At 58.3% G+C, this 27,524-nt stretch overlaps 1 protein-coding gene across 2 annotated transcripts; it reads left to right on the top strand.

The window, feature by feature from the left end:
* The first annotated feature begins 744 nt into the window (after positions 1-744).
* On the top strand, positions 745-25,654 carry VWCE (von Willebrand factor C and EGF domains). Of its 2 annotated transcripts, none has more exons than XM_026487751.4 (20): positions 745-1,117; positions 3,578-3,672; positions 3,796-3,885; positions 4,221-4,349; positions 6,505-6,621; positions 8,754-8,870; positions 9,768-9,896; positions 10,727-11,160; positions 11,243-11,336; positions 12,555-12,637; positions 14,011-14,098; positions 15,552-15,637; positions 16,913-17,030; positions 17,558-17,623; positions 18,922-19,014; positions 20,029-20,111; positions 21,202-21,292; positions 21,375-21,457; positions 21,766-21,856; positions 24,650-25,654. In XM_026487751.4, the coding sequence occupies exons 1-20, from the start codon at positions 1,008-1,010 to the stop codon at positions 25,249-25,251; spliced, it is 2,799 nt and encodes a 932-aa protein (XP_026343536.2). In that variant the 5' UTR covers positions 745-1,007; the 3' UTR covers positions 25,252-25,654. The 2 variants fall into 2 exon arrangements, with proteins under 2 accessions (XP_026343536.2, XP_026343534.2); XM_026487749.4 differs by having other exon boundaries at positions 17,558-17,643; positions 18,918-19,014.
* The last annotated feature ends 1,870 nt before the right edge of the window (positions 25,655-27,524 follow it).

The following is a 27,524-nucleotide window of genomic DNA, read 5'->3' as shown; positions in this document are numbered from 1 at the left end:
TAAGGAGCTCAGTGACAGCCCAAGGTAGCCCGTGGGAGGGCAGCTGCAGAGGCAGAACCAGGGAACTGGGATTATTTAGCTGAGAAATAAAAGCACTTCCTAATAAGTGTCGTTATTCAAAACTGGCTTGGGCTGCCTTTTGCCAGGTAGTGAGTTCCTTATCCCTGGAAGTGTTTAAGCAAAAGCTTGACTCACTGGATCTGGGCACCTAGGGAGGCTTCCTACACAAGGCAGGGGGTCCTCCTTCCCGCTTCCTCCCACTGGCTGATCCTGATTTTCCTTCATCACCTGCTCACCATCTCCCCGCCTACCAGTCTCTGTGACCTGGGGCAGCTGCCGAAGGGGGCAAAGAGGAGCCTCTGGCTTCACGACCCGCTAGTGCCCCCTGGCCAGGGAGCAGGTGGATCCACTGACCCGCACACCCAGGACTGGTGTGCAGACCTGCTGGCAGGCGGGGAGCTGGCCTACAACTGCCCGGCAGCAAAAGGACCCAGCGTCCCACCTTCTCCGGACAACACTGGCAACTCCGGCTCCCCCGAGACCAGCAATGCCCCAGGCGCACGGCCTCCAGCGCCAGCCTTGCTGCGGGAGTCTCTTTCCTCCCCGGGCCTCAGTCTGACGCCCACAGCCCTTCGCAGGAAGCCGACTCCCAAACCCGGGCAGGGGGTGTGGGCCGGAGCTGAAACCCCGCCCCCAGGGGTCCCTGATCTTTGCCCCCGCCCCGGGCTCCGCGCCTCCCCGAGAGGCCACTGGCCGGCGGGCGGCGCTGCCTTTTGTGTGTTTCGCTCCGAGGTGCCAGAGACCCCTCAGCCGTCCCGCGCGTCCCCTCGCGGCCCCCGGCCCCTCCTCTCCGAGTCCCCAGCCCCCCTGCTCGGCTCCGCGTGCCAGCTCGGGGCTCGCTGGTTCGCTCCCCGCGGCGCCAGGAGGAGGGGCGAGGGCCGGCAGCCCCCTCCCCCGCGCGCGGCGCCGGAGCCCAGCGGAGCCGGGGGGACCCGCCGCCGCCGGTCATGTGGGCCGGACTGCTCCTCCGGGCCGCCTGCGTCGCGCTCCTCCTGCCGGGGGCCCCGGCCCGCGGCTACACCGGGAGGAAGCCGCCCGGGCATTTCGCCGCCGAGAGGTAAGCGCCTCGCGCCCCTCCTCTGTCCCGCCGCGGGGGCTCTCCCGGCGTGGGGCAGAGGGGCTCCCGGGAGCCGCCGGCAGCCGCGGCTCGGGGCTCCCCTCCGCGGCGCTGTCCGCGCGCGGGCGCAGCCCAGGGGGTCTGGACAAAGGGACAGCAGCCTGTTCTCTGGGCGGGAGCCAGTCCTGCGCCCCTGGAGGGGGCTGTCCTGGCAAGGACCGGGGGTGGGGTGGGGAGGGAGATCCAGGCGCTGGGTGAGCCCCTCTGAGTCTGCCCTGGGGCGCGGACCCCTGGCGAGGGCAGCCCGGGACGTGCCACCTGGTCTCCGGAGTGGCTGGCCGTCGCTGGCGAACGGGCCTCCCCCGCCGCGCCGGCCGCTCTGGGGCTGGGGGCTTCCCCTGCTTCCAGGCTGCACGCTCGCTGTGGACCTTGGAACCGCCGGGCTCTCCCCGGGTTACGTTTCGGTTTCCGCCTGTGTGTGCGCGCGCGGGCGGGGGTGGGGTTTTTGCCCCTTTGCTCTCTCCCGATTGATGCCACCCTCCCCTCGAGTCTCCTCCTGGCCTCCGGGCCGCCGCGGGCTGAGCGCGTGTGTGCGTGATGCTCCGAGCGAGGGAACACGGTGTCAGCGGGCGGTCTGGCCCGCGGCCACCGCCTCGGGGGGCGCGCAGGGGGGCGGCCCCGCCAGGCTCGCAGCTCGCACGTGCGTTCCGCAGCCACCGCCAGTTCCTGCCCAGATGGGCCCGGCCCCGCGGCGCTCCACAGCCTTCCAGCCACCTGTCTCCCCGTCACCGCCCGCCCGAGGAGGCTCCTGGGGGCGCTCGGCCCCCGCCCACCTGAGGGTGCGGCTCCACCAGCCTCCGGGACATCCTTCCGTCTGCCGCTTTGGGGGCCCCCCAGTCCCTTTCAGAGCCCCGGCTGAGGAGCAGGAGCTGCCGGCTCCTCTTTCCCGGGCTGCTGCCATAATCGCTCTCTGGCTGGGGCAGCGGGTGAGACAGCCCTGCCAGCACCTCCCACCCCCCAGGGCCCCGCTTCTTTGCTTCTTCTGTGATGACTTCAGAGAAGGAAAAGTCTCTGAGGCTCCAGGCCCAGTTTGCTGCAGATGGTTCCCTGCTGCCATGTGCCCGGAGTTCTCTTTCCAGAGTACTTGTCCCGTTTGACAGCTCTCCCCACGTGGAGTGAGTCTGCCTTTGCCATCCTTGTCCTCCAGTGCCTGCTGCCGCCCTGGCACCTGGGGGGTGCTCCGTACACGGCCTGACCTGACCAGCAGAATGTTCCCCGCAGCCTCTGAGCAGGGCGAGAGCACGACTGGGGAGGGTTTTCTTGTCCCTCTCCCGTTGTGCCAGGATTCCCAGTTGAAACCGGGCTGGACAGCCCATCACCGAACTAGGTCTAGTCACCGTCCCCGACCCCCTCCGGGACCCTGCACCTGCTGCTCCCTCTGCCTGGAGCACCCTCTCCCCTCCTCCACTCCCACAGCTTGCTCCTTCTCTTGCCTGTCTCAGCCTAGACCCTGGCCTTCCAGGAAATCTCCCCGGACCCTCCTCGGGACTCCAAGGCCTGTCCCATGGTGGCACTGGTCACACTATTTTGTTATCACCTGGTTCTTTGCCCAGCGTCCCTAGAAGGTGGGGAAAGTGGCTCCTTCATGGCCGTACTGCCACGCCTCACCCAGTGGCAGGCACACTGGCTCCCCTTTACTGGCACCCCCCCCCCCCCACAGCGAGGTCACCTGCGGAATGACATCTCTGGCTCCTCTAGGGCTGCCCTCCTCCTTTGTCTCTTCTGCTGGCTTCCTTTCTCAACCTTTCCCTCAAAGCCCTTTAGTGAGCACCTACTATGTGCCAGGGATTGCTCTTGACACTGGGGGGGGACAAAAAAGATGAAGCCCTGGTCCTCAGAGAATGAGAGGGGAGACAGACAATGAACGAATCAACAAATAGATAATTTAATATCCTAAGAAGTCAGTGTTAAGAACAAGAATAAAGCAAGATAAGGGTGGGTAAGGTGGATCTCTCTGCGAAGGTGCAAGCAGAGAGAGATCTGGGTAAAGGAGGGAGTGAGCTGGGTACGTTTCTGAGGAAGGACCTTCCTGATAGAGGGAACTGCAAGTGCAAAGGCCCTGTGGCAGCCGTGCCTGGGGCTCTTCATCCATTGCCGTCTTTCCCCCTCAGTGCTGAGGCCCCTCTGAGGTTCCCCCCCACTCCTCCAGCCACTCTGCTCTGAGTTCATGTGGCAGGTCTCTGTAGGAGGCTGTTGTCTGTTCTCTCACACCTTTGTCTTTGTCCTGCCTCCAGGGGGAACTGGGTCATTTTTCTTTGGGAACTTCCCACTGCCCCTCTGGTGGGTTTCAAGAACTGTTTGTTGACTGACTTACTGACTGGCTGGGAGGCTTGCACTGCATGGCAGACCAGTCCCTCGCCCAGAGCAGAAATGTGGAAAGTGCGCTCTGCTCTCTTCTAGACGCCGGCTGGGCCCCCACGTCTGCCTCTCAGGCTTCGGGAGTGGCTGCTGCCCTGGCTGGGCCCCCTCCATGGGCAGTGGGCACTGCACCCTGCGTAAGTGCCTGTCCCCGTGCCCCAGACACCCTCCCCAGCAGGGCACTCGCTCCCTGGGCTGGCCTAAGTAGGGCGGATTGGGGGCCCCAGCCCCCACTCCCTCACCTGCATTTCTCCTCTCAGCCCTCTGCTCCTTTGGCTGCGGGAGTGGCATCTGCATTGCTCCCAACGTCTGCTCCTGCCAGGACGGAGAGCAAGGAGCCACCTGCCCAGGTAACTGGGGGTGGACCACAGCTGATGGGAAGAATTCTTTCAGCACTGAGACTATGTGCCAGGCTCGGGGCTTGTGTCTTACTTAGAATATCATCTTCCAGTAACCCATTTAGGTATGCCTTCTCATCCCCAGTTTACAGATGAGGAAACTGAGGCACAGAAGTTAGTGGCTCGCCCAGGGTTACCTGGCTAGGAAGGGGCAGAGCTGGATTTAAGCTCCAGCCTCTTTGCCTCCAGAGCCACTTTCCCAACAGAATTTAGGAGGAGCCCCGGTGAGCGGGGGGCAGCCGGCACTGTGGTGTGCTGTGTGTTCACGGGTGTGGTGCCTATTATAGAAGCCCACGGACCCTGTGGAGAGTACGGCTGTGACCTCACCTGTAACCATGGTGGCTGTCAGGAGGTGGCCCGAGTGTGCCCTGTGGGCTTCTCCATGACAGAGACGGCTGTCGGCATCAGGTGTACAGGTGAGAGAACTGGGCGAATTGGGGGGCGGGGGGGGGGGAATTCTGTCTCCTCGGTCCTTCCTGCCAGGAAGTCTCCAGAGAGATGCAGGCCAGGCCCAGCAAGGCCGAGGCAAATACGAGACATGGGTCCCTTCTGCTATGAGCACCTCTTATGGGCCAGGCATTGAGCCTAGGGGCTGCAGTGACGAGTGGTGGCTTGGTCCCTGCTTCTGAACAGGGGAAGGGGAGACAAGTCAGGATAACCACGGTCCCATCCAAGTGCCCCGAACCGGGCCCACAGAGGCGGGTTAACCACGGAAGTCTTCCTTGGGATCGTGCTGTTTGAAAAATGAGGAAAGCCAACCTCAATAACTATTTTGTAAAAGTGCTATGTGTGTGTGATTCTAAAAAGTTCTTACAGGCAAAGTCTGTTCCCTTCCTCAGAGACAGCCACTGGGACCAGTTTCTTGCGTATCTTTCCACAGAGCTGAAAGAAAGCCTTTTTTTTTTTTTTTTTGAGTTTTGGCTTTGTAAAAATGGTGTTTCTTCCCCAAATATGAAAGTAAAAAATAACTTATTTTGGAACATTTGGAAAGTAAAAGAAGGGTAGAAGATGAAAACAAACATGTCCCCAAAGTCCCCACCCAGAGATATTTGTTACTAAAAATGATGTTTCTTCTGCCCTTTTCCCTGGAAGCGCATGTGTTTGTGTGTGTACCTGTGTGTGTGTGTGTGTGTGTTAGGTGTGCATATCTGTGTGTTTTGCAAATTGGCCTCATACCTCATGTCGCGTTTCTGTTCATTCTCTTTCTCACTGCGTACTGTGGGTGGGGAATAGTCCTTACAACAGGATTTCTAGCGGCCGCGTCTGTGACCGCGGTAACGCGCTGTCCCCCTCACATAGGTGGTCCGCAGTGTTTCACTACCGTAAGTCACGCGGCAGTAAAGAGGCTTCTCGTTGGCCTCTCATTATTCGCAGAAGGAGAACCATTGGGTCAAGGGTCTCCCTGAGGAGTTTTGGTGCTCGGGGCTCATTGCAACACCCTCTTCGGGAAGGCTGAAGCAATTCATCCTCCCCTGAATGTTTCCTGGGGAGCACTTTCTGCACACACTTCTCGTTGCGGAGGCAAACTGGAACTCGGAGCAGCCAGAGAACAGTGTCAAAGCTAGCACCGGGCAGGGGGGCATGGGCCACCACCACAAGGGATCCCGGTGGGATGGGGTGAGTCAGGGTGGGCTTCCTGGAGGCAGCGGATGTGGTCCCGACTGTGGGGAGAGCAAGCAGGGAAAATGGAGGTATCCAGCGGCCACAGGGTCAGGGGGCGGGAGACTGGAATGCAGACTGCAGTGGGCAGCCCAGATCATGTAGGTCCTCGAGAGCTGCCGTGGTTCTTAGAGAAGGGATGCCCCGAAGCCAGGGTGGGGAGTTCTGTTCCCCCAGTGCCCCTCACCCCACAGGCCTGAACTTCCCCAAAGGACGACTTGGATCCAGTCACCCTGCCCTGGGCAGGAGCCTCAACCCACTGCTCCAGCCTCCCGCTGCCCCGGCTGGAACCTGAGCTCCCGGCCAGCCTAAGCTCCTCAGGCTGTCTCTGCTCATGGCCCTCCTCCTCCTGCTGCCTCCTGGTCCTCTGCCCATCTGTCCTCCAGGCATTCCCTGGTGGGGCACGTATCCCCCAGCCGGGCGCTGGCCTCGTGGGCATGGGGTGGCATGGCTTTCAATGTCACCGGCTGGAGAGTCTGTGCCATGTCTTCGCCACCTTTGTGTCCGCAGCGGCCCGCCTTCCAGATCTGCTGCATACAGGCGGTGCTCAATAAGCACGTAATGGAATTGAATCAGCCTTCCTGCTCACTCTCCCCTGCTCTGTTAGGGTGGCCCTGTGGTGGGGCCATTGGAGATGGTTCTGTCGCAGCCATCCTCTCTGTCCTCTGGTCTGCGTGGGTCACCAAGAAGGAACCTGGCCCCTCGGCTTCTGCTCTCTGGTGGTTCCCTCTTGGCCAATGACTTTCCTGGTGGTACCTGGTCTTTCTTCCTCCGGTGTGTCGGGTTGGGGGGTGGGGAGGTGGTTTCCACCCTGCTGAGGGCAGGGGACAGCATCCCCGTGGGACCGATTTTTTCCCCTGCACCCGACCAACGTGCAGAGTGGTCGGTGCAAGCAGGTTTTCTCTCTTCCAGACATCGATGAGTGCCTCAGCTCCTCTTGCGAGGGCCAGTGCGTGAACACGGAAGGCGGGTTTGTCTGCGAGTGTGGGCCAGGCATGCAGCTGGCTGCCGACCGCCACAGCTGCCAAGGTGAGTGGCCCAGGGACAGGGAATGATGAGGCTGTTGCCACTGCGGCCGGGCTCTGAGTCGAAGGCTAACCCTGGTGCCCCCCCCCCCCCACCGCCCCCAGCTCAATGTGTGCGCTCAGGGTGTTACTGCATTTCATGGTCCCCTGAGGGAGACCCAGTTATCATCCCTGCTGTACGGATGGGGAAATTGAGGCTCACCCAAGGCCATTCCAGCAGGAGGCGCTGGAGTCAGCTCGAATCCTGGCATGTCTAGGGCCCCTGCGCTGAACTGGCTTTGCAGGGAGGTGGATAGTTCTGGAGACACCTAAGGGAGAGCCAGGGGCAGGACGGAGGAAGCCACTGAGTGAGGGAGGGCCGTGGAGAGGCCTGCCTGCTGTGGGCCTTCACCCACCGCTTTCATTAGCTCCACCTGCCCTGGTGGATGGCGCCCCGGCTGCCCTATCTGGTGGGGAGGGGCAGAAGGAGGTTGGGGTGAGGGTTAAGGGCTGGGGGAGCCTGGGGAAGAGAAGGAGTCTGCTCCTGAGTGAGCAGGATGAGGGAGATCTTTTAACATAATTCCCCTTCCTTGAAGATGCTTTTAGTTACAGAAGGAAGCGTTCTGTCTTAAGCAAGGCAGCTAAGGCAAAAGACCCCCCGTGACACTGTGGTATTATTTTCTACTGTTTGAAGTGGTCATAAATTGTAAAATAAGTTTTCGAAGTTGCTACCTGCAGAGCCTCTCTGCCACTCCTGCGCTCTGCTCTCCCTCGGGAATAGCCCTGATGTCTTAGTCTGCTCGGGCTGCTGTAACAAAATCCCCCGGACTGGGCCATTTACGCAACAGAATCTATTCTCAGGGTTCTGGAGGCCGGGAAGCCCGAGGTCAAGGTGCCAGCCCGTTCACTTTCGGGTGAGGGCCCTTCCTGGCTTGTAGACAGTCTCCTTGCTGTCTGCTCCCGGGGACAGAGAGCAAGCTCTGATGGCCGTTCTTATAAGGGCACAGCTCCCATCATGAGGGAACCCCCTTCACGACCTCATCTAAACCCAATCACCGCCCGAAGGCCTCACCTCCAAATCCCACCACATTAGGGGTTAGGACTTGAACCCGTGCATCTGGGGGAACACAGCTCAGCCGAGCACCTGGTTATTGCTCTGAAGGGTGCCCTCCGGGCCTGTCCCCACGACGTGCACGGAGATAGCATGAGCGGCTAACAGGTGCAGAGCTGGATTCCAGCCTCATGCTGAACGCTTGACATGCATTTTCTCATTTCTTTCTCATAATGATCCTGTGAGGCTGGCACTGTTTATTTGCATTTTCCTGATAGGAACACTGAGGCTTAAAGAAATTAAGTAACTTGCCCGAGATCATGTTAGCGCTGAGATTTGAGCCTCTGCTTTCTTGTTCCTCTCGGCAATCTGTCTTGAAGATCTCTCCACGTCAGGGTAAATGCACCCGCCTTGCTTTTTTTAACTGCCGCCTGGGGCTCTGCAGGGCCACCCTCCCACAGGGGACTGACTCTTCTCTTATTGATGGACATATACATGATTTCCAGTTTTTCCCGATTTCAAACAATGGCACGGGGAAGCTTTGATAGAGGAGGTGCTATAGAAGCTGAGTTTTGAGGTATGAGTAGGAGTTTTCCCCCAGACAAGATGGACGGGGGTTCCAGGCAGACAGAAGAACATGGGCAAAGAGGGAGGCCCATAAGAACATGGTACATCTGGAAGGTGGCAGAACAAAGCGAGGGACAGGGAAGGAGGTGGGAAAGGCCACCCAGGGCTTGTGAGCTGTGATGCGGCATCGGTGCCCATGGGAGCAGGGAGTGGCCCGGATGTTTGGTCAGAATATCCGGGACACTGTAGCAGAAGGCTTGGGAGGAGCACAGGGAGACGCACCAGGCCATTGCTCTTCTCCAGACCAGAGGCAAAGGTGGCCCAGGCTGGGGCAGGGCAGTGAGGATGGAGAGAAGAGGGCTGGTCCAGGGAGGATGTCGTTGACAGGCTGAATGTGGGTGGTGAGAAAGAGAGGGGTTAGGGCGGTCTCCCAGGGCCCTGAGTGGGGGAGGGAAGGACAATGGGAGAGGAAGAGGGGAGCACACAGTTCTGACACTCCACGGGGAAATGAGCTGCAGCCTTGCCCTGGTCCCTTGCAGACACTGACGAATGCCTCGGGACCCCCTGTCAGCAGAGGTGCAAAAACAGCATAGGCAGCTACAGGTGTTCCTGTAGACCCGGCTTCCATCTCCATGGCAACCGGCACTCCTGTGTAGGTAAGGTGGGGGGACCCTGTCGTCTTCACACTTAGGCTGCCCATCAGGAAGATGGACAGGGCGAGCCCAGGGACAGGGAAAGGCCAGCGGTCCCGACCTCCTGGCCGCCCGGAGCCTGTAAGCACTTGAGCCTTTGCTCAGAGCCTGCCTTTCCCTGGGGTTGGCGTGGCTCCTCATGGAAGACCCCGTCTTGGACTTTCCCTGGCCACATGCCACTTTCATCCTGTTATGTTTCTCTTCCACCCCTCTCCCAGATACACCCCAAGGATTCCTCTCTGCTCACCCATTTTCTTGGCTGCCTTTGCTCCCCTTGGTAAATAAAGCATGTTATGTCTTGGTTCCTCTGGTTTAGAAGGAGACCCCTGTTTTCTCAGCCCATTAGCAGAAATTTCCAGAAAGGGATTGGCATGTTTGGCTTAAGCTTGGCTCATGGGTTGAAGGTGGGGTCCCATGGGCCTGAAAACAGACCTTGTTCTGGTGGAGTTGGTATTTGTCCCAAAGCCTACCTTGAGCAGTGCCATAATTCCTGAGACTCTTTTTCAGAAGGGGCCACACCATCCCCCACCCACACGTGGGAAGGTAGAAGGTTTGGAGATGAGATTCCCAGCGGGGCTCATCCCCACTAGACAGGGCGGAACCATCGCTGCGTAGTGCTGGGGGATGAGTCACTGGTGCATCCATTAAATGCCAACCGGATGTATGAACCTTCCTAGGGGACTAGCAGTAGATTTCAGCCCCACTCCTAGACATCTGAGTCACGTCCCACACCCTGAGGCAGGGATGGACCCTATAAGAACACAGCAAGGGGACTGCCCCAGCCTTCTGGGCTCAGGGTTGGAGGAAGAAGGGGTCAGTCGCCCCCACAAGGCAGCTGTTGGCAGCGAGGCTCTCCTACAGATGTAAACGAGTGTCGGAGGCCACTGGAGAGGCGAGTCTGTCACCACTCCTGCCATAACACCGTGGGCAGCTTCCTGTGCACATGCCGACCTGGCTTCAGGCTCCGAGCTGACCGCGTGTCCTGTGAAGGTGAGCAGTGAGCCACCAGCCCTGCCGTCGGGGACCCGGGCCCCGCCCTAACACTCGGCCCCACCCCGTCCCCCCGTTCACCCAGACCCCCACCCCTTCCCCGCCCAGATGCCATTCTCGGCACGCCAAGGCCCCGCCCCTTCACCATCCAGGCCCCGCCCCCGCCCGGCCCCGCCCCCGCCCTCCTGGTCTTGGGCCTTCTTCCTTTTCCATCTACTCTTTTTCAATTCATCTTGTTATTTCCAACTCTTCACTTTCTTTCTCACTTACCTTTTCCACTTCTCATCCATTTGTCCCTTGTCATTTTACTGTTTGCCTAACCCCTTTTGTTTTCTTGCAAGTGGTAAAAGGGAAAAACAAGTGATAGAGGAGCCTGTGACAGGAGTCCCAGGACCCTGGGCTCCCAGGGTCACTTTGGGCAATGTGCTGTCAGCTCACTCTGCCTTACTTCAGCAGTGTGCCTGTCAGCATGCGTGCAAGGTCATCTGAGTACGGAGCATGCTCTCTCTAGCCCACGGCCAGCTCTCCCTGCGTTGTTCCTGCATCCCGAGCCTCAGCATCCCGTCCTGGGAAGCCACATCTCGGTGGGGGAGCAGGGGACCCAGCCCCAACCTGTCACTTGGGCCTGCTCCTTCCATCCACCTCGGGTGATCGTCGCTGCAGCCCCCAGGGTCTTGGGTCGAACTGGTGGTATTAGACTTGTTTTGCTGATGAAGAAACTGGTCCAGAGACGTTCCGTGACTGGTGGTCGGGGAGCTGCATTCAAGTCCCCCAATCTTGCCTTCTGCCCCCCACTGCCTTCCTCAAGAGACCTTGTGCTTCCGTTTCAGCCTACCCGAAAGCCGTGCTGGCCCCGTCCGCCATCCTGCAGCCCCTGCAGCACCCGCCCAAGATGCTACTGCGGCTCCCGGAGGCGGGTCGGCCTGCCCTCTCCCCCGGACACAGTCCTCCGTCCGGGGCCCCGGGGCTCCCCACTGGGGTCAGGACCACCAGCCTGCCATCTCCCACCCCTGTACCAGCCACATCCTTGCCCTCTGCCCCAACTCGGCTGCTGGCCACCCTGGTGGCTACCCCTGTGCCTAGTGCCTCCCTCTTGGGGACGCTTGGACCTCCCACACAACTACAGGAGGTGACCCCGTCCTTGCCCAGGGGCCCAGTGGCCACACAGATGGCACCAGGGTCCCCTGCCTGCTGGCACCGGGGAGCCATGTATGAATCAGGGAGCCGCTGGACAGAGCCTGGGTGTTCCCAGTGCTGGTGCCAGGTAGGTGGGAGGGATCCGGGGGGCTGCCCCGGTCTGGTGTCCGGGGCCTTGTGATGGCTGGAACTCCTGCTTCTGCTTCCAGAGTGGGGAGGTGACCTGTGAAAAGGTGACGTGTGAAGCTGCTTGTTCCCACCCGATTCCCTCCGAAGATGGGGGGTGCTGCCCATCGTGTACAGGTGGGAGCTGGTCTGGGGAAGGCTGTGAGTTCCCCACATGGGCCTACTTCTGCCCTTCCCCAGCCCTTCTGCAGCTGAAAGGCTGTTCTCCAACTTTGGGTTACATTAGAATCACTTGAAGGGTAATTCCTGGGTCTCATTTATCAGGTGTGGGCGGGGCCTGGGAATTTGCTTTTCTAACAAGATCCAGGGTTATGCTGCTGGACCGGAAACCACACTTTGCGAACCACTGGTCTCTGCTGTGGTAGCCCTCAGGGGGAGATTTTCCTCTTCTGGGGATCCTTTTTGAGCATTCATTCATTCATTCATTCATTCAGTGAGTTTCTCCAGATCTACCCAGTAGTCCCCCTCCCCTGCCCCAGCTCCCCTCCTACAGCCAGAGGAGTAATCCTTTGTAAATTCTGTCCCCTTTCCAATTTACTCCCATAACCTGCTTACAGTTTTTTATTTGCCTCCCCTTGTTGTTAGGATACAGACCCTAAATCTTCACGAGTCCTTTGACAGAGCTTCTCAAAACTCACTCTGCATGGGGATCCCTGGGGTCTTGTTAAAACACAGCTTCTCATTCCGTAGATCTGGGGAGGGGCCTGAACTTCCGTGTTCCTTGAAGTTCTGGCAATGAGATGCTGGGGCTGCGGCGCTTGGAGCAGCGGGCAAGACATCTTCCGGAGGGTTAGAATGAGAATAGACTTAGCGGTTTCTTCCTGATAATCGTGACCTTTTACCATGTTCCTGCTGTACACGGAGCCCTGAATGTGAATGGCTGAGCACCTTATATGAGAGGCTGTGGATCCTTCCAGGCCCCTGCAGGGCACATGGTGGTGTCCCCATTTTACAGTAAAGACAACCGAGTCCATAGAGGTTAAGTGACATATCCACAGTCACTTAGGTAACTGAACTGACAGACCCAGTTTTTGAACCCAGGGCTGCCTGGCTGCCTCTCCTGCCTTACAGGAATAAAATGCCATGTTCTCAATAGAGTTGGGGTTTACAGACATGAATGGAACCCTCCTGGGCCATCTCCTGTGGGTGTCTCCTGCTTACTTCTCCAGGGGTCCTAGGACCGCCCAGTTCTGGGTACCTGGATCTGCCACTCCTGGGGCATCCTGGCCGGTGAGAGAAGGTTCCAGGTACATTACGCCTGGAAAAGTAATGAGACCTCAAGCTTCCTCCACTTTGAAGAGGTCTGATGCCCCCACTCCTGTTTGTCTTTCAAAGGCTGTTTTCACAGTGGCGTCATCCGAGCCGAAGGGGAGGTGTTTTCGCCTCCCAGCGAGAACTGCACTGTCTGTGTCTGCCTGGTGAGCACCACAAGGGCCCCAAAGCCTCGTGGCTGTTTTCCTAACCTTTGGGGGTTTTAGAGGAAGAGGGAAAGATCGGATGTTAAAGGGTGAGCTTGTCAAACGGAGGAAGAGGTCCCAGGGTGTGGATTTTGGTCAGAACCTGTCGAATATCAAGGCGCGGGGGTCTGTGGGGTCGAGGAGCCTTCTGCTGAGCCAGCAGGCAAACAGGGTCCATCTGTCTAGGAAGGGGAGGGGATGGAACTCCCTCGGAAACTTCCCACCAGGGAGGCTGTTTTCCTCTCCAGGCAAAATATTTGCCAGTACAATAAAGGTATCCGCATTTGGGAAGGAGGAGGCGTACTACCAGACGCGGCTTGCTAGGAGTATTATTTTGCTGTAGGCCAATGCGCTTCTCTAAGAATAGTTATTAAGCACCTACTGTGTTCTGGAAACAGCCAGGTGCTGTCACACAGATTTGATTAAGAGCACTCCGTGCGTACCAGGCTCGGGGCTTGGGGCTCTTCTGTCGCCTCACCCGAGGCTCCTGGCAGCTCGTCTGTCCCTGTTCTACAGATGAAAAGACCGAGGCATGAGCTGGGATTTGAGCCTAAGTCCCGCCGTGTCCATGGCCTGGGCTCTGCCCACCGCCCCTCACTGCCACCCTCTGACCATCACTGGCCTGGCGGTGAAGGGTGGCGGCCACCGTGGAAGGGGGGCGGGGCATGGAGACAGCTAGCGCCACCAGCTGCCCCTGTGTGCCACGCACCTGCAGTGGCCGAGCACTTTTGTGGACATATTGTGGCACGAATCCTCAGAATCCCGGATGCAGGTGCCATTTCCAGCTCATCTCACAGGCAGGGAGACCGAGGCTCAGCGGGCTGATGTAGGTTGGCCAAAGTCACGTGGCTCATTCGTGGAGGAGCAAACACTACTTACTTCTCAGCTCCGGCTGGCTCCAGAGGCGGATTTTTGTTTTTGTTTCTGTTCTTTGCCTTAACTTCAAATTTTGAAGTTTTAAGTTAATTCTTTCAGTTAATTCTCAAGTTTTAAGTTAATTCTTTGAATCGCTGGTAGAGTCACCTGGTTCAAAACTCACGTGCACAGAAGGTCTCTCTGGGGGTGTAACCCCTGTTTGCCTCTTCTTGGCATCCTTCCAGAGCTTCTGTATGCTGTGGGAGGATGTCCTCGGCACACCCTAGTAAACGCCAGGACCTGGGTCCCCGCACGCTGTCCCTGTTGTCACCGTGGTGGCATTCAGAGGTCTTGGATGGCTTACTATAGGAGGCTTTGGTGTTAGACAGGGGTGGATGAAATAGGGAGTGAGCTGGGGGCTCCAGGGTCTGGTCCTTCTCCTCTCTGCCCCCACCCAGCACCCTCTCTCCCCTCCTCAGGCTGGAAATGTGTCCTGCATCTCCCCCGAGTGTCCTCCCGGCCCCTGTCAGACCTCCCTGAAGTCAGACTGCTGTACTTGCGTTCCAGGTCAGTGACTCTTTGGGGTTCGGGTGTGGGGGGGTTAGCTTTTTTGTGTGTTTTTGGGAGCAGGGTGAGTGGAGCAGAGGACGGAGATTGATTTTGGCTTCAGAAACTCAGATCAAGTGGAGCACTTCACAGTGCCGGTTTAATTGGGGACCTACTATGTGCACAGTGGTTCGCATGCTAGACTGGGCTCCCCGCCCAGCTGGCCCCTTACCTCAGGAGGCGCCTTCAAGACAGCCAGGAAAGGGTGTGAGTCCACACTTGGCATGGCTCTGTCTTGAGACTGGGAGGGCGTCTCCCCTTCCCCACTAATGAGTTGGTCCTTTGTTAAAAATGTGGTTCTCTTTTCCTGGGATGACCTCATCATCATCACGAATGTTCCCTGACGGCTCTGTGCTGTTGCTTGCCAGCCCTTGATCTCATTGAATCCGTGTGTCTCAGCCTTGAGGGAGTACTATTCATAGCCCCATTTTATAGATGACAAAACCGAGGCTCACCAAGGTCATCACTGCCCAGAGAAATATAACCACTTAATACAAGAACAGAACTGGAAATCAAGCCTACCTGATTGCAAAGCTGGTGTTCTTTAAAAAAATGTTTTTCTTTATTTTTAAGTATTGCTTTTAGTTAAGACATTTTTGAATAGGTATACTGCCTATGAAGTAGTAACCGTTACCATCTTTTATCAACCCCATTCTGCAGATGGGAAGACTGAGGCTTAGAGAAATTAAGGAAGTTGCCCCAAATCCCTCCCTAGTGAGTTGCATAGCTGGGATTTGAATCCAGGGCAGTCTGACTAAGCCACGTGAGCCTGGGCCAGCTTGCGGGCTGTTTTATTGGTGGGGGGATCCTCAGATGAGAGGTTTTCATGGACTCCTCCTGGTCTCTAGGGGATGGCTTCGGTCCCAGACCTGGTCTTAGGTATCTGGGGCAGTCTCTTTTCTTTCTTTCCTTAAGATTTTATTTATTTATTCGACAGAGAGAGAGAGGGAGAGCGAGAGCACAAGCAGGGGGAGCAGCAGGCAGAGGGAGAGGGAGAAGCTCCTCTCCATGAGGAGCAGAGAGCCTGATGCAGGGCTCGATCCCAGGACCCCGGGACCATGACCTGAGCTGAAGGCAGATGCTTCACCGACTGAACCACCCAGGCGCCCCTGGGGCAGTCTCTTTTCATTTCTGCTCTTCCGTTACTCTTTAGTGATTCAGGGAGTCCCCTCCCTTTTTGGTTAAGGATCCTAGTTTACATGTGATTCATTCTCATTCTCCATCAGTTTTTAAGCAACAGCTTAGTTTTTGTCGAGGTTTAGAGGGGAGTGGTTGCTCCCTGAGCGTGGCGTGTGCTATGGAGCTTGGTGTGAGTGTGTTAGCTTCCCGAGGTCCCCCCGACCCACTGTTGCCCTTTCTCTTTAGCTGCCCCAGCCCAAAGACCTTGAGCTGCCTCTCCCTTTCTCCTCTGCAGCGAGATGCTATTTCCACGGCCGGTGGTACGCAGACGGGGCTGTGTTCAGTGGGGGTGGTGACGAGTGTACCACCTGCGTCTGCCAGGTAGGTGGGTGCGGGAGAGAGGGCCGGCCACAGGGCTTCCCTGGCATGCCTTGACTGGGAGAATAGGAGCTGCCATGCAGCAAAAGGGACACTGAGGCAGCAAAGGCATGATGGGCACCTGCATTCACCGAGGGCTCCCCACAGTCTCCTTGAAGCTCACCCTTCAATAGAGCTCTTTATAGAGCACCTGCTGTGTGCCTGGAGCAATGCTGAGTGCTGGGGACACAGCTAAGCACAGGACAGCCCCCGTCCCCTCCTTCAGGGGGCCCACAGCCTAGGTGGGCCTTGGGCAGGTGACTAGGGCTCCTGACCGGAGGGGAAGGCTTCTTGGAGGGAGGGGTGAGGTCTGAGGGGTGAGGGACGAATCAGAAGAGGATCCAACGCAGATGTGGCTGGCAGAGGGCCCTGCCTGAGCAGATGGCAGGAGGCGAGAGCGCACGGCCTGTTGTCGGGGCCTGAAGATGTCCCTTCTGGCTGGGGCGCAGAATGTGGGAGACTGGAGTCAGGCAGGAGAAGAGGCTGCAGACAGGGATGGTGCTTGGGTTGGGGTCCAGTCTGAGAAGCGGAGCCTGGGGCAGGATTCTTGCGTAAGCGATTTTCCGAAGATTCTCAGGAGAAGCCAGCCAGGGAAGCAGGACAGGCAGGGGAAGGAGCCAGGTGACCACTGGGTCTCATGCTGATCCCTCGCTGGGTATCGGTCATGGTATGCATTCTTTCGGCTCCCGGGGAGTGGAGTGGAGAGGTACCTGGAGGGCCCGTCCCCTGTCAGCCAAGGGCAGTACTTAGGGGAAGGGGTCTTGGGGAGGAGGGGGCCCCATGGCCTCTGCCTCAGACTCAGTCATGAAGGGCTTTGCCAGCCAGGCTGAGGGCTCTGGGCTTGGCAGTGCTGTTGATGGGTTTTAGTTTTGGAGCCATGCGATCCCATTGGTGCACGAGAACTTTCTCTGGCCGCAGAGTGAGGGCAGACTGGAGTGAGAGCAGCAGGCTGTTGCTGAAGTGAGGGGAAGAGGTGCTGGGGCTGCAGCCCGGGCAGGCAGGGACCCCCAGCCCAATAGCCAGGACATCCCAGAACACGCTCCCAGCCTCCCCCCTACACTTCCTGCCCCCCTCCCCCCAACTCTCCCTCCTCCTACTCCTCCCACTCCTCCCACTCCTTGGAGATTCTTTGTCACTTTTAGGAGGTTGACAACAGCCTGCCAGCCTCCTCTGTAGCTTCCAGGTGGCCCAAGGCTGGGGAGCTGCCATCACTGGCCTGTGCCCTTGGTTCTCTTCCAGAATGGGGAGGTGGAATGTTCCTTCACACCCTGTCCAGAGCTGGACTGCCCCCGAGAGGAGTGGTGGCTGGGCCCTGGACAGTGCTGTTTCACCTGCCGGGAGCCCACACCCATGACAGGTGAGGGCCCCCAGCCCTGCATGCCCGCGTTCTGCCCCACACGGGGCCTGGATGCCCTGCAGGCCTGAGACTGTGCCTCACCTGCCGAGACCGTGTGTGTCTGTGTGTGTGTGTGTGTGTGTGTGTGTGCGAGTGTGCCTGTGTGTGAGCGTACATCCACGCGTGTGTGAGGCATCTGCGCATGTAGGTCTCTGTGAGTGTGCGTGCTTGTGCGAGCGTGCCTGTGTGTGAGTGTGTGCATTTATGGGTTCGGGGGTAAGCGTCTGTTTGCATGAGGCTGCCCGTGCGGACCAGGCACGTTTTTGGAGGGAAAACCCACTGAACGAGGGAGCTGGACTGGCAGCTGCGGGCAGCCGCTGGGTCCAGCAGGTGGTGGAATGGACACTCGGGGGGACCGTCTGCGCGGCACGAGTGAGCGGAGGCGTCTGTCCTTGGGTGGGGGGCACGCTGTAGGTCGGGCAGGCGTTCAGGGCCCTCCTTGGGGCTCGTGCCCACCCGTGCTTTCTCCCTCGCTGTCTCCTGTCCAGGCTGCTCTCTCGACGACAACGGGGTCGAGTTTCCGATCGGACAGATCTGGTCTCCCGGTGACCCCTGTGAGTTATGCATCTGCCAGGTGAATGGCCACCTGCACGCCTTCAGCTGCTCCCCCGGCTGCCCCTGCCTCGCCCCGAGCAGCCCCCTCGGCCCTGCCCCGGCCCTCCTGGCCAGGCTTCCCTGCCGCTCCGTAGCTGGGCCACCTCAGCCCACCCTCTGTCCCCCTCCTGTGCCGGCAGCTTCCATGTGTGCAGAATGGGGGTATGGCCTGCTGCCTGGGAGGAGGCCGGGGTCCCAGGAGCAGGATTTCCCGGGCACAGATAACCGAAGGAGGGGGATGGCCTGAGGCTCCATGGTTCGGGCCTTTCCTGCGAAACTGCAGGGTTTCCTTCTTGAACCTAAATCTCTGACCTCGGCTGGTCGGAAACAGACAAGGAGAAGGTGCGAGAGTCTTAGAGTCAGATCAGCCCAGAGGCAGACAAACACTCTCGTTTCGGCTCATTCTTTAAGCTCACGTTGGCTTTCCTTTCTGCCTTAGAGGAGCTTGTAGTCCCTGGGAGCTTAGAGCTTAATTTCTCAAAAATGAGGCCCATGCCCCAGTGGTGCGTGTGACACACGCAGAGTCTCCGGGCTGCTCAGACCTCTGGATTCAGAATCTGCATTTTAATCCCCCGGTTTCTGGTGTGCGCGCTGGCGTGTGAGAGACACAGCCTTCAAGTGTCTCGGACGCACGGTTAGGGAAAAAGCCTTAGACCCTTGCAAAACTTGGAAACATTCCATCGGAATTACAGTGGGGAGGAGGACACATCCGCTGCCTTTCCCCTTTATGACGGATCCAGGGCACTCGTCGTATGAGAAAGCAACACAAAAGCTTCATCAACATTCAGGGTCTTAGAGGGGAAAAAAAAAAGAAACCATATGTGGCGCTTTTGTCTTCTGAAATAGACATTTCCGGTGGAATAGTTTTCTATAAAAATAGGATTTTATTGTACTCCATAGGTTTGGGGTGAGCGAGGGTTCCAGGGAAAAGCTGAGAGAAGGATTTGGATGGGGTGGTGGTGAGCTTTGGCTGCGGCTGGAGAGGGACAGGAAGCCACGGACACCAAAGCCCCTCTCTGACCTTCCTCCTCCTTAGATCGGGAAGGCTCACACCCCCTTTCCCCAGTAGCCGGTCCTCTTTGTGGGGGACCTGCCACCTCCCAGCGGCATCGGGGCGCCCTTTGGGCAAGCCTCGGCCAGTTTGCAGCACTGCCCTTCCTTGGGGGACTGGCGGTGCTGGGAGGGTGGAGCGGGGCGGGGAGGCGGGGCCCGGTGTTACAGGTGGGGTCTTGGTGAAGTCCTTCCTTCCTTCAGGCAGACGGCTCAGTGAGCTGCAAGAGGACGGACTGCGTGGACTCCTGCCCTCACCCAATTCGGATCCCTGGACAGTGCTGCCCGGACTGTTCTGCAGGTAATTTCCTGCTTGGGGGGCTACACAGCACCCCCTGCTCCCCTTGGCGGGGTCCTTGACTCCCGCCCCCTGCATCTGGGCTCACCCTGCACCAGGTTCCTCCTGACAAAGGACGGACCGCGTGGGCTCCATGCCCGCGGCCGCACGGGGCAAGCCCATCGCACAGATGAGGGACCCGGGCTTCGGAGGCACAAAGCAGTCTGCCCGAGGCAGGCCCTGTGTGGGTGCTGGAAGCAGATAGATATGCTGAGCTTACAGCCTGGATGGGGTGACCAAGGAAACACACCTATGAAACAATTAGGGAACAGTGAGAGAACATACCGATGCTACTTAATTTTTTTTATATTGATGTGCCCCTTTTGCATGATTTCAAAAGTAACATTTTATTGAAGTACATATGGAAAGCAAAAATAAAAACAATTAAAAAGGGCCCCTTCTCACTTTTAGCCTCATGGTTTTGTTTTTCTAATCTCTTTTCATGAAGTAAGTCTCTATGTCCCATGTCTGTAACATGTATCTATATCTAACATTTCCCTGTTGTCCTATCACCTGCTTTCATACTTCCTAGGATGTGATAAATGTCATCAAGGCGGCAGCACTCAGAGCAGGCCTGAGCGGGCTTGGGGAAGCCGAGGGGAGAGGTGTGGGGGAATGTTCTGGAAGGTGGGGACTGGCTGAGTGGGTTGGGGGGGGGAAGAGCAGAGAGGATGACTGTGGTGCCTGGGCCAGTCCCTCTGGCCTGATCCTGCCCAGAGAGGGGCAGAGGAGGAGACGCTCCCTTCCCTGGAAGTGGAGACACTCTGATCCCTCTGCTGAATCTAGTGCAGAAAAAAAGATGCCGCACCCAATCCAGACCTGTGTCTTATCCCTTCCCCAGACCCCGGGGTGACTGCCTGGGGAGGCAATTGGCCTGACCTTTGCTACCCAGAAAACTCTCGGACCTTCGCCCTTGGCAGGAGCCCGGTCGCCGGCCACACGCCCGGCCGGCGCTCACCCCCGCGCTCTCTCTGGTAGGCTGTACATACACGGGCAGAAGCTTCTACAACAACCAGACCTTCCCGTCCGTGCTGGACCCGTGTCTGAGCTGCATCTGCCTGGTACGGACCACCCGGCCCTGACCCCCTGTCTGTGGAAACTCCCCAGGGACTGACACACCAGCTCCTGGACCTTGGAGGCACCATCCAGAGCCTTCCATGAGAAAGGTCACTCTGGGTCACGGTGAAAGGTGGCTCCCTCCAGCCCTACCCAGGGCCAGAGAAATCTTTTTAAGCCTGCCCGGCGAACAGTCCTCTGCTTCTGGGTGACCAGGGGGCGTCTGGGGGGCTCCTTAGAGTATAACGCGTGGGCGCTCCCTGAGGGCGCAGGGGAGGGACTCGACCCGGACGCTCGGAGCTGCGGTCTTCCATAGACTCCCGTTAAGGAGCTCTTGCTGTGTGCCCGTCTGGCTCTCGGCCCTCTCCTTGCATGAGCCCAATTAAATCTCCGGGAGAACCTGGTGAGGTGGGAACACCGTCATCGCCATCTGTGGGTCAGAAAAATGAGGCACAGAGAGACGAAGTCCTTCTTCCCTCAAGCTCCTACGGGAGTCAGCCCAAGTGGCAAGAGTCGGATCCCGGTTTTCTGAGTCTCTGCCCCAGGAAGTGCGCTTTGCCCCCAAGCCAGACTGCCTCAGTCTGAAAAAGCGTGTGGGATTGTTCGTGTCATGTAGGGTTGGGAGGATGGGGGGAAGGCCTTCCTGCTCGTGCTGCTGGAAACGTTCGACGCCGGTGACGCTGCTTTGCTGGCAGTGGGTGAGGGCGCGGCGTGGAAAGGGACAGGGTCTGCAGGATCAGAGGAACGCAGGGCGAACATCTCGGCCTCTGAGAGGCCCTGCTCATTCACGTGCTTCGCGGAGCTCCGGGCTTCTGGGTCCTCCTCTCTCCTTGGTTTTTGGTGCTCCCCTTTCCTGGGTACTTCGTGGGTTCGTTCTGCTGGGGCCTGTTGACAGAGGGGCTGCGTGAACGAGGCCAGGCCCTTGGCTTTGTGGGGCTTGCGTTCTGTCAGGAAGACAGACTCTGACTGAGTGAATGAACCTCTCCCCGCGCCACGGGGCTCCGATGGGCACTCGGGGGCTCTGTGGCCGTCCTTCCCAAGGGTCCCGGCGGTGGCCGAGAACAAAGGGCCTCGTGTGTTTTCTGTGTCGTGCAGCTGGGCTCCGTGGCCTGCTCCCCCGTGGACTGCCCCATCACCTGCACCTACCCTTTCCACCCCGACGGGGAGTGCTGCCCGGTGTGCAGAGGTGAGTGGGGGAGCCCCCGCCACACGTCCGAGGCTCCCGGGGAGGGCTTGGCTCTCACGCCCGGTCTCCTCTGTCCCTGCAGACTGTAACTACGAGGGAAGGAAGGTGGTGAACGGCCAGGTGTTCACCTTGGACGATGAGCCCTGTACCCAGTGCACGTGCCAGGTAAGCTGGGCCTGGGGACTCAGGAGCGTCCCGGCCAGGGGACTGCTGTTTGCCTTTTGTCCCTTTGCGAAACTCCGAGTCCCCTGAACCCACGGGAGCCCATCTTCCTCCTGCCTTCCCAACTTTAAATAGCAGCCGGAATACCTTGGATTTGATGGTATCCTCCCTCTTTGTGGGCTCCTGAAAGCGGCCTGGCGCGTCAGCCTCTGTCCCAGAGTCTCTCTGTGGGTGGAGGAGGCATGTGGGGGCGCTGTTCTGGGAGGGGAGATGATCTGGCCTTCCTCACGTGTGTCCTTGTGCTTCCCCAGCTGGGAGAGGTGAGCTGTGAGGAGGTCCCCTGCCCGACGGCCTGCTCCGACCCCTCTGGGCCCCCCGGGGACTGCTGTTCCTCTTGCTCAGGTAAGCGGGCCTCTGCATCCTGCCGCTTCTCCACTGTCTTTCTGCCCTTTGTCCTTCTTCCCAGAAACCTAGAACTTGGAAAGGGCTGGATGTGCGAAGTCCAGGCTCAGAGAGGGAATGTGTCTTGCCTGAGGTCACACAGCCAGCATGTGGCGAGGACAAGCCTGTTCCCCGGACTTGCTCAGCCTCACCCAGCGTTCCTTATGCCGCACCGTGACCCGTGTGTTGTTTTGCTGTTCCTTTCCCTTATTACCTCCTTTCCTGATCTCTTCTGCTTTTTTCCTTTTTTAAAAAAAATTGCAATTTAGGAAGTGAATGACTTTGTGGAAGAGTAATGGCTAATTTGAGGTGAATACTCCTTAGGCGCTGGGCTCCTTTTCACAAGGAGCTAAGTGGAGATAAGTCCCGTTATCATCTCTGTCTTCCCGGTGAGGAAACGGAGGCACAGAGAGGTGAAGTGAGGTGGTCAAGGTCACACAGCTGATGGGCAGTAGAGCCGGGATTTGAGCCCCGAGCTGGTGCCTTTCGCTCCTTCATCGTCTCGACCCCTGACCATCATCTTCATCTTGTCTTTCTCCATCGTGAGTGTCCATCCATCCGTGAATCTTTTGGCAAAGGTAGAAATAGGACGCGGACAACCTGCTGGGACGTGTGGTTTCGAAGTACTGACGTGGTCCACGGCTGGCCGTTGTCAAAAGCTTCCGGACAGCCTGGTTCGCTCACCGCTGACCTTCACGCTGACATTTAGGCAGTTTCTTGCTTCTTCTTCTTTTTCTTTCCACCCATCATGGATCTACCGTGAGAAATCTTGGGTCAGACAACTTATTTTTCAATTTTTGTGGGTTGTGTTGGGGCCCTGTGGTTAGCAGGTGGCGTACTGGGTTGTGGGGCGTTGGGAGCCCTGTGGGACCTCCTGCGGCAGGACAGCACGTCACCAGATGGGGGTCCTCACCCAACGGGGGTCCTCGAGAAACAGGAAACTCACCATGATGCAGCTGCCTTCCCCCAGTCCCACCAACTCTACGTTCTGTGTCTTGAATTCAATTTTTCTGATTGAACATGGCCATAAAGTGACTTCAATGTGGCTACTTTATGCTTCTTTTTTTTTTAAAGATTTTATTTATTTATTTGAGAGAGAGGGAGAGAGAGAGCACAAGCAGGGGGAGGGGCAGGGGGAGAGGGGGAAGCAGGCTCCCCGCTGAGCAGGGAGCCCGACTTGGGACTCGATCCCAGGACCCCAGGATCATGACCTGAGCTGAAGTCAGACACTTAACCAACTGAGCCACCCAGGTTCCCCTACTTTATGTTTTTTAAACTTCGAAGAAGACAGTGAATTTTTCTACTGATTTGTGGCCTGGATTTCCTCTTGGATAAAATACATGTTTAACTCCTTCGGCCTTGGGCAGGGGATCCTCCATATTTAGGGTCACTCTTCGGGTCCGAGGCCGAAGAAGAGCTGCCGTCAGGGCTGGTGGGGCTGGAAGCCGCCTGAGCCCCTACAGCCCTGTTGTCGAGAATCGTCGAGCCCTTTGTAGATGTTGCTTCACTCAAACCACCACAAACTCCTCAGCAGACCATTATTCCCCCTGCTGTCCCGAGAGTAATCGTTAGCTAAGATGGCCGCGTACGGAGCATGTGACCTGGGTGACCTCATTTATTTGCTCCCGGGAATGTGGGAGTGTGGCTGATCAGATCTCCATTCTGCAGACGGGCAAACGGAGGCTCAGGCAAGTTCGGTTTCTCTTAAGGCTGCGCTCGAGTTGGTGGCTCTGGGCTCAGCCCAGGTCTCTCTGATCCCTTCCCCCCGGGCTCTGCGGCCTCCAGATGGGGCAACGGAGGCCCAGGAGGTGAGGCGCAGAGCCCGGCCCCTTCTCCTGGAACACACTGCTTCTGCGACGTTCGCCACGCGCCTCTTCCTAACAAGAGCTCCATACAAGGAGAAACCACTTCCTGTTGCAGTGGAATATGAATTGGTTCCTTTTGATCCTTCATAAAAGTCACAGTTTCCGTGCGGTGTAATTCACATACCGGACAAGTCACACAGCCAAGCGTACAATCCAGTCCCCTCAGGCTTCTCAGAGTTGTGTGACCGTCCTCCCGGCGATTTTCTAAATACAGTCATTCCAGGCTTTTGGGCCTGGCAGCACCTGTCTCTCCTGAGCATAGCTTTCTCCAGCGCTCTTCCTTCTTGTGCTCCTTCCTGCCCCGTGTTCTCTTTGCCTACCCTCTTCCTTCGCTTGTTCTCCTTCCATATACCAAGCCCTTATGATGTGCCGGGCTCCAGGCTGAGATTTTTAAAAAAAGGCTTTTTTTCAATAGACTTTATTTTTTTAGAGCAGTTCTAGGTTCCCAGCAAAACTGAGCGGAGATAGAGCCTCCCCATCTCGACGGCCTACGCCAGACGGTACATCTGGTACCGTCAATGCGCCTCCCGCCCTCACACGTGGTTATCAGCTGCCGTCCGTGGTTGACATCCGGGTTTGGGCTGGGATTTCTCGCGCACCGTTCATTCCGTCCTCAGAGTGGCCCTGTAAGTCGTTCGGAGGCCCATTTTACAGAAGCCCCATGGAGTTACGGGCCTTGTACAAGGTCACACAGCCAGTGCCTGGCAGAGTGACTTTGGCGGACTGCCTCCCTCTGCTCGTGGTTCCTGTTTGGTCTCCCCCTGGAGGCAGCGCCCAGCGGGGCCTTCCCAGGAGTGAGAGGCCTCTGTGCCCCGCATGGCTCGTCCCAGAGCCGCCTCGGCCGTCTGGGAGAACCACAGTGCATCTTGTTTCCTCCACCTCTCTCTAGATGGCGCAGAGAGGAAGGCAGTGGAGGTCGGCAAGGTGGCTCGGAGCCCCCGTGGAGATGCTGAGGCCCCCGTGAACTGTAGTTCCTGTCCAGACCCCCCAGCAGCGTGGCCTCGGAAGCCTGCGCCCCATGTCCTCCAGCGCCTCCTCAGAACGAACCTGTCTTACGTGCAGACTTTACCTGCGAGCCCCTCGGGAGCGCAGGCCTCACCCTCACCCCCTTTGGGGCCTGGGGGCACATTCCCAGGGGAGCCCGGGGCCTCCCAGCGCTCAGCAGGGCCTCCGATCCCTCCAGGAGCCTCCACTCTACCTCCAGCCTCTCCCGGAGCTCCTGGGCCTCCTGTTACTCCAGAGCCCTCAGCCTCAGCCTCTCGGGCCCAGACAGCGACCAGAAGGCCTTCTTCACCTGCCATTGTCCTGACTGAAGCTTCAGCCCATTCTATGACGGCCCCCGGCCCCTCAGAGACCCCCGCCACCCTCCTCAGGCCTCGCAGACTCTCTCCCGCCACCTCCAGACTTGCTGCAGCCCTCGCAGCCTTGGCCAGCTCCAGCCCCCAGGGGCCCGCTGCAGGGACCTCGAAGGAGGAAGAGTCCACTGGGTAAGCAGGCCTCCAGGTCAGGGCCGTGCCCGGGAGACGCCCGACAGAGAAAACAGCCAGCGGCCCTGGGCGCTGGCAGGGAGGCTCTGGGGCGAATGAGGCTGGTGACGTCGACCCTCACTTCTGTAGGGCTCCTGGAGGACTGGAAAGTCCTCAGGGCCCCAGGCAGCCTTGTCCCCAAGAAGCATGTGGAATGTGCTGTGAGAACAGGTAGTCGGCACTCTCCATGGTCAGTATCCTCCTTGGACGCCACAGCCGGCCTGTCTTCTGCGGAAGGTTGGGGCTGCTGAGCTCCCCGCTCTGGAGAAGAGTCGGAGAGAGCCCAGGATTCCCCTGGGCTTGTGCCACCAGCGGTCCCGCATCCCTCCCTGAGGTCTCCTGATTAAAGGCTGTCTCCGTCTCCCCCAGACTGCCCTGCTCCTTCACTTCTCGCCTTTGGAAAGGTGGGGAGACGTCACTCCAAGCCCACAGGTGGTAAGCTAACACCCCACCTCAACCTTCCAGCTGGGGAGAAAAACCAGCATCAAGCTGGGGGGGCGTCTTGTGGAAACACCTGCTGCCTTTGCCGCTGGGGGGCTCCTCCAGTGAAAAGGGGAAAGACGACAGAGGAGGTTTTGCAGGTTGGGTTCCCTGGGTGGGAGCCTCAGCGATGGACCGGGAGTGGGCAGTTCCCAAGGGGCCCTCTCAAGCAGCGGCACCGGGCAGGAGGCAGGGAGGGCAGCAGTGAGGGAAGAGTCCCAGGCCTTGGCCAACCCCCCCTGAGGCTAGGATGGCCCTTCAGAGTTGTCCTGAGTCAGCGCCAGGAGCCAGGGCTCTGTGCCCCCCACCCCCGGGTTGACCAGTCATTCTAACTGGGCTGCCCCAGGAAAGGGGGTGACCTTGGCAGGGGGGCTCCCTTCGGCCCAGGCAGTTCCCTAAGAGGGCCGATGGCCGAGAACTATTAGCCGACAACCTTCCCAGCAGCTGGGGGAATAAATCGTCAGTCCTGAAGGGGGATCTAGGCAGTGGAGGCCAGTTCACACGACAGGTGGAGAGAGGACAGTGCTATCGTTAATGGGGGCGGGATGGAGGCGGAAGACAGGGAGCTCTGCTGTCACCGGGTCACCAGCTTGCTATCATGGAAATCCGTTCATTCTGCAAACCCCAGGGCACAGACCCTACCCACATTTTCGGGGCACCACACCCCCTCCCCCCCGGCTCCTCTCTGTCCTGCTGCTCAGCACACGTCCCAGGGTGAAGCATTTGCAGTGGCGCTGGCTGCAAGGCCATCTGGGGCATCCAGCCAGACACCGGTGTGGCCGTGAGGTCCTAATCCAGCGCCGTGGCAGGAATAGTGGATTTCTAGTTAGGAGCGTGGACACCCAAGGCTTGAGAGATGCAAAGGACTTAGGGACCTTCTTGTCCAGTAAGACCTGAGGCATGTGATGGAGAGTGAGGTCTGGGATGCCCTGGTCAGCTGTGACCCGCCCGGGGACCTTCGGTCGGGCTCCCTCACCAATGTAATGTCCCACGGAGCTGTGACAATGGCACGCGTGAACGCCTCCGTACCTCGCGGTGGTTTGTGCTTGCACCCCGGGGCAGCCGGCCAACTTCACAATGGCCCCTGGGATCTAATTTCAGGAAGAACGTGTAGCGCGCTGGCTGCCTCCACATTGCCACTTCTGGAATAATCCAGCTGTCAACGTGGTAATGGCTGAGAGTCCGTGCCAATTTTCTCATCACTATTCAATAAAGTGTGCAGTTTGAGTTTGAATACCAGCTTCCCCTCCATAGAGCTCAAGTAAATTGTGTTTAGTTTGAATGTTAGGGAGAAAAAAATAAATGGGCGAGAGGATAGCTGTAAACATTTTCCCCAAGGTGGTCCAATTAAAAAAAAAAACAAAACGCTTCTCTGGACTCTGTTTCCCCATTTATAGCGGGGACCACAGAGGCCCAGAGAGGTGTCCTGAGGTTGCATGGATTGTGACGTCTGAGCAGGGAGGAGGCCCCTGCTTCTCTGACTCCCAGGCTGGGCTTTGTCCCTTCGCATCACACCTGGCTGGATTCTTCTGGTGGGGTTTCAGAGACAGTTTGTGGAGGGTGCTGTGATTACCCTATTTTGGTTTGGGCTCCCCAGGAGCAGACCTAGAGAGAAATATTTGGGGGAGAATCATTGAGCTGGGGGGGTGTAATCCCAGGAAGCAGGGTGAGGGAGGTGGCGGTAAGACAGAGACGGGAAGAAAACCAATCACCATGCAGTACAGAGCAGGCCACAGCTATGGGCGATGGGCACCCAGT

The sequence above is a fragment of the Ursus arctos genome, unplaced genomic scaffold, assembly GCF_023065955.2.
Source record: "Ursus arctos isolate Adak ecotype North America unplaced genomic scaffold, UrsArc2.0 scaffold_23, whole genome shotgun sequence".
NCBI classification, from domain to species: domain Eukaryota; kingdom Metazoa; phylum Chordata; class Mammalia; order Carnivora; family Ursidae; genus Ursus; species Ursus arctos.
The sequence above is the reverse complement of the archived record's forward strand: the minus strand, read 5'-3'. Positions and strand labels throughout refer to the sequence as shown.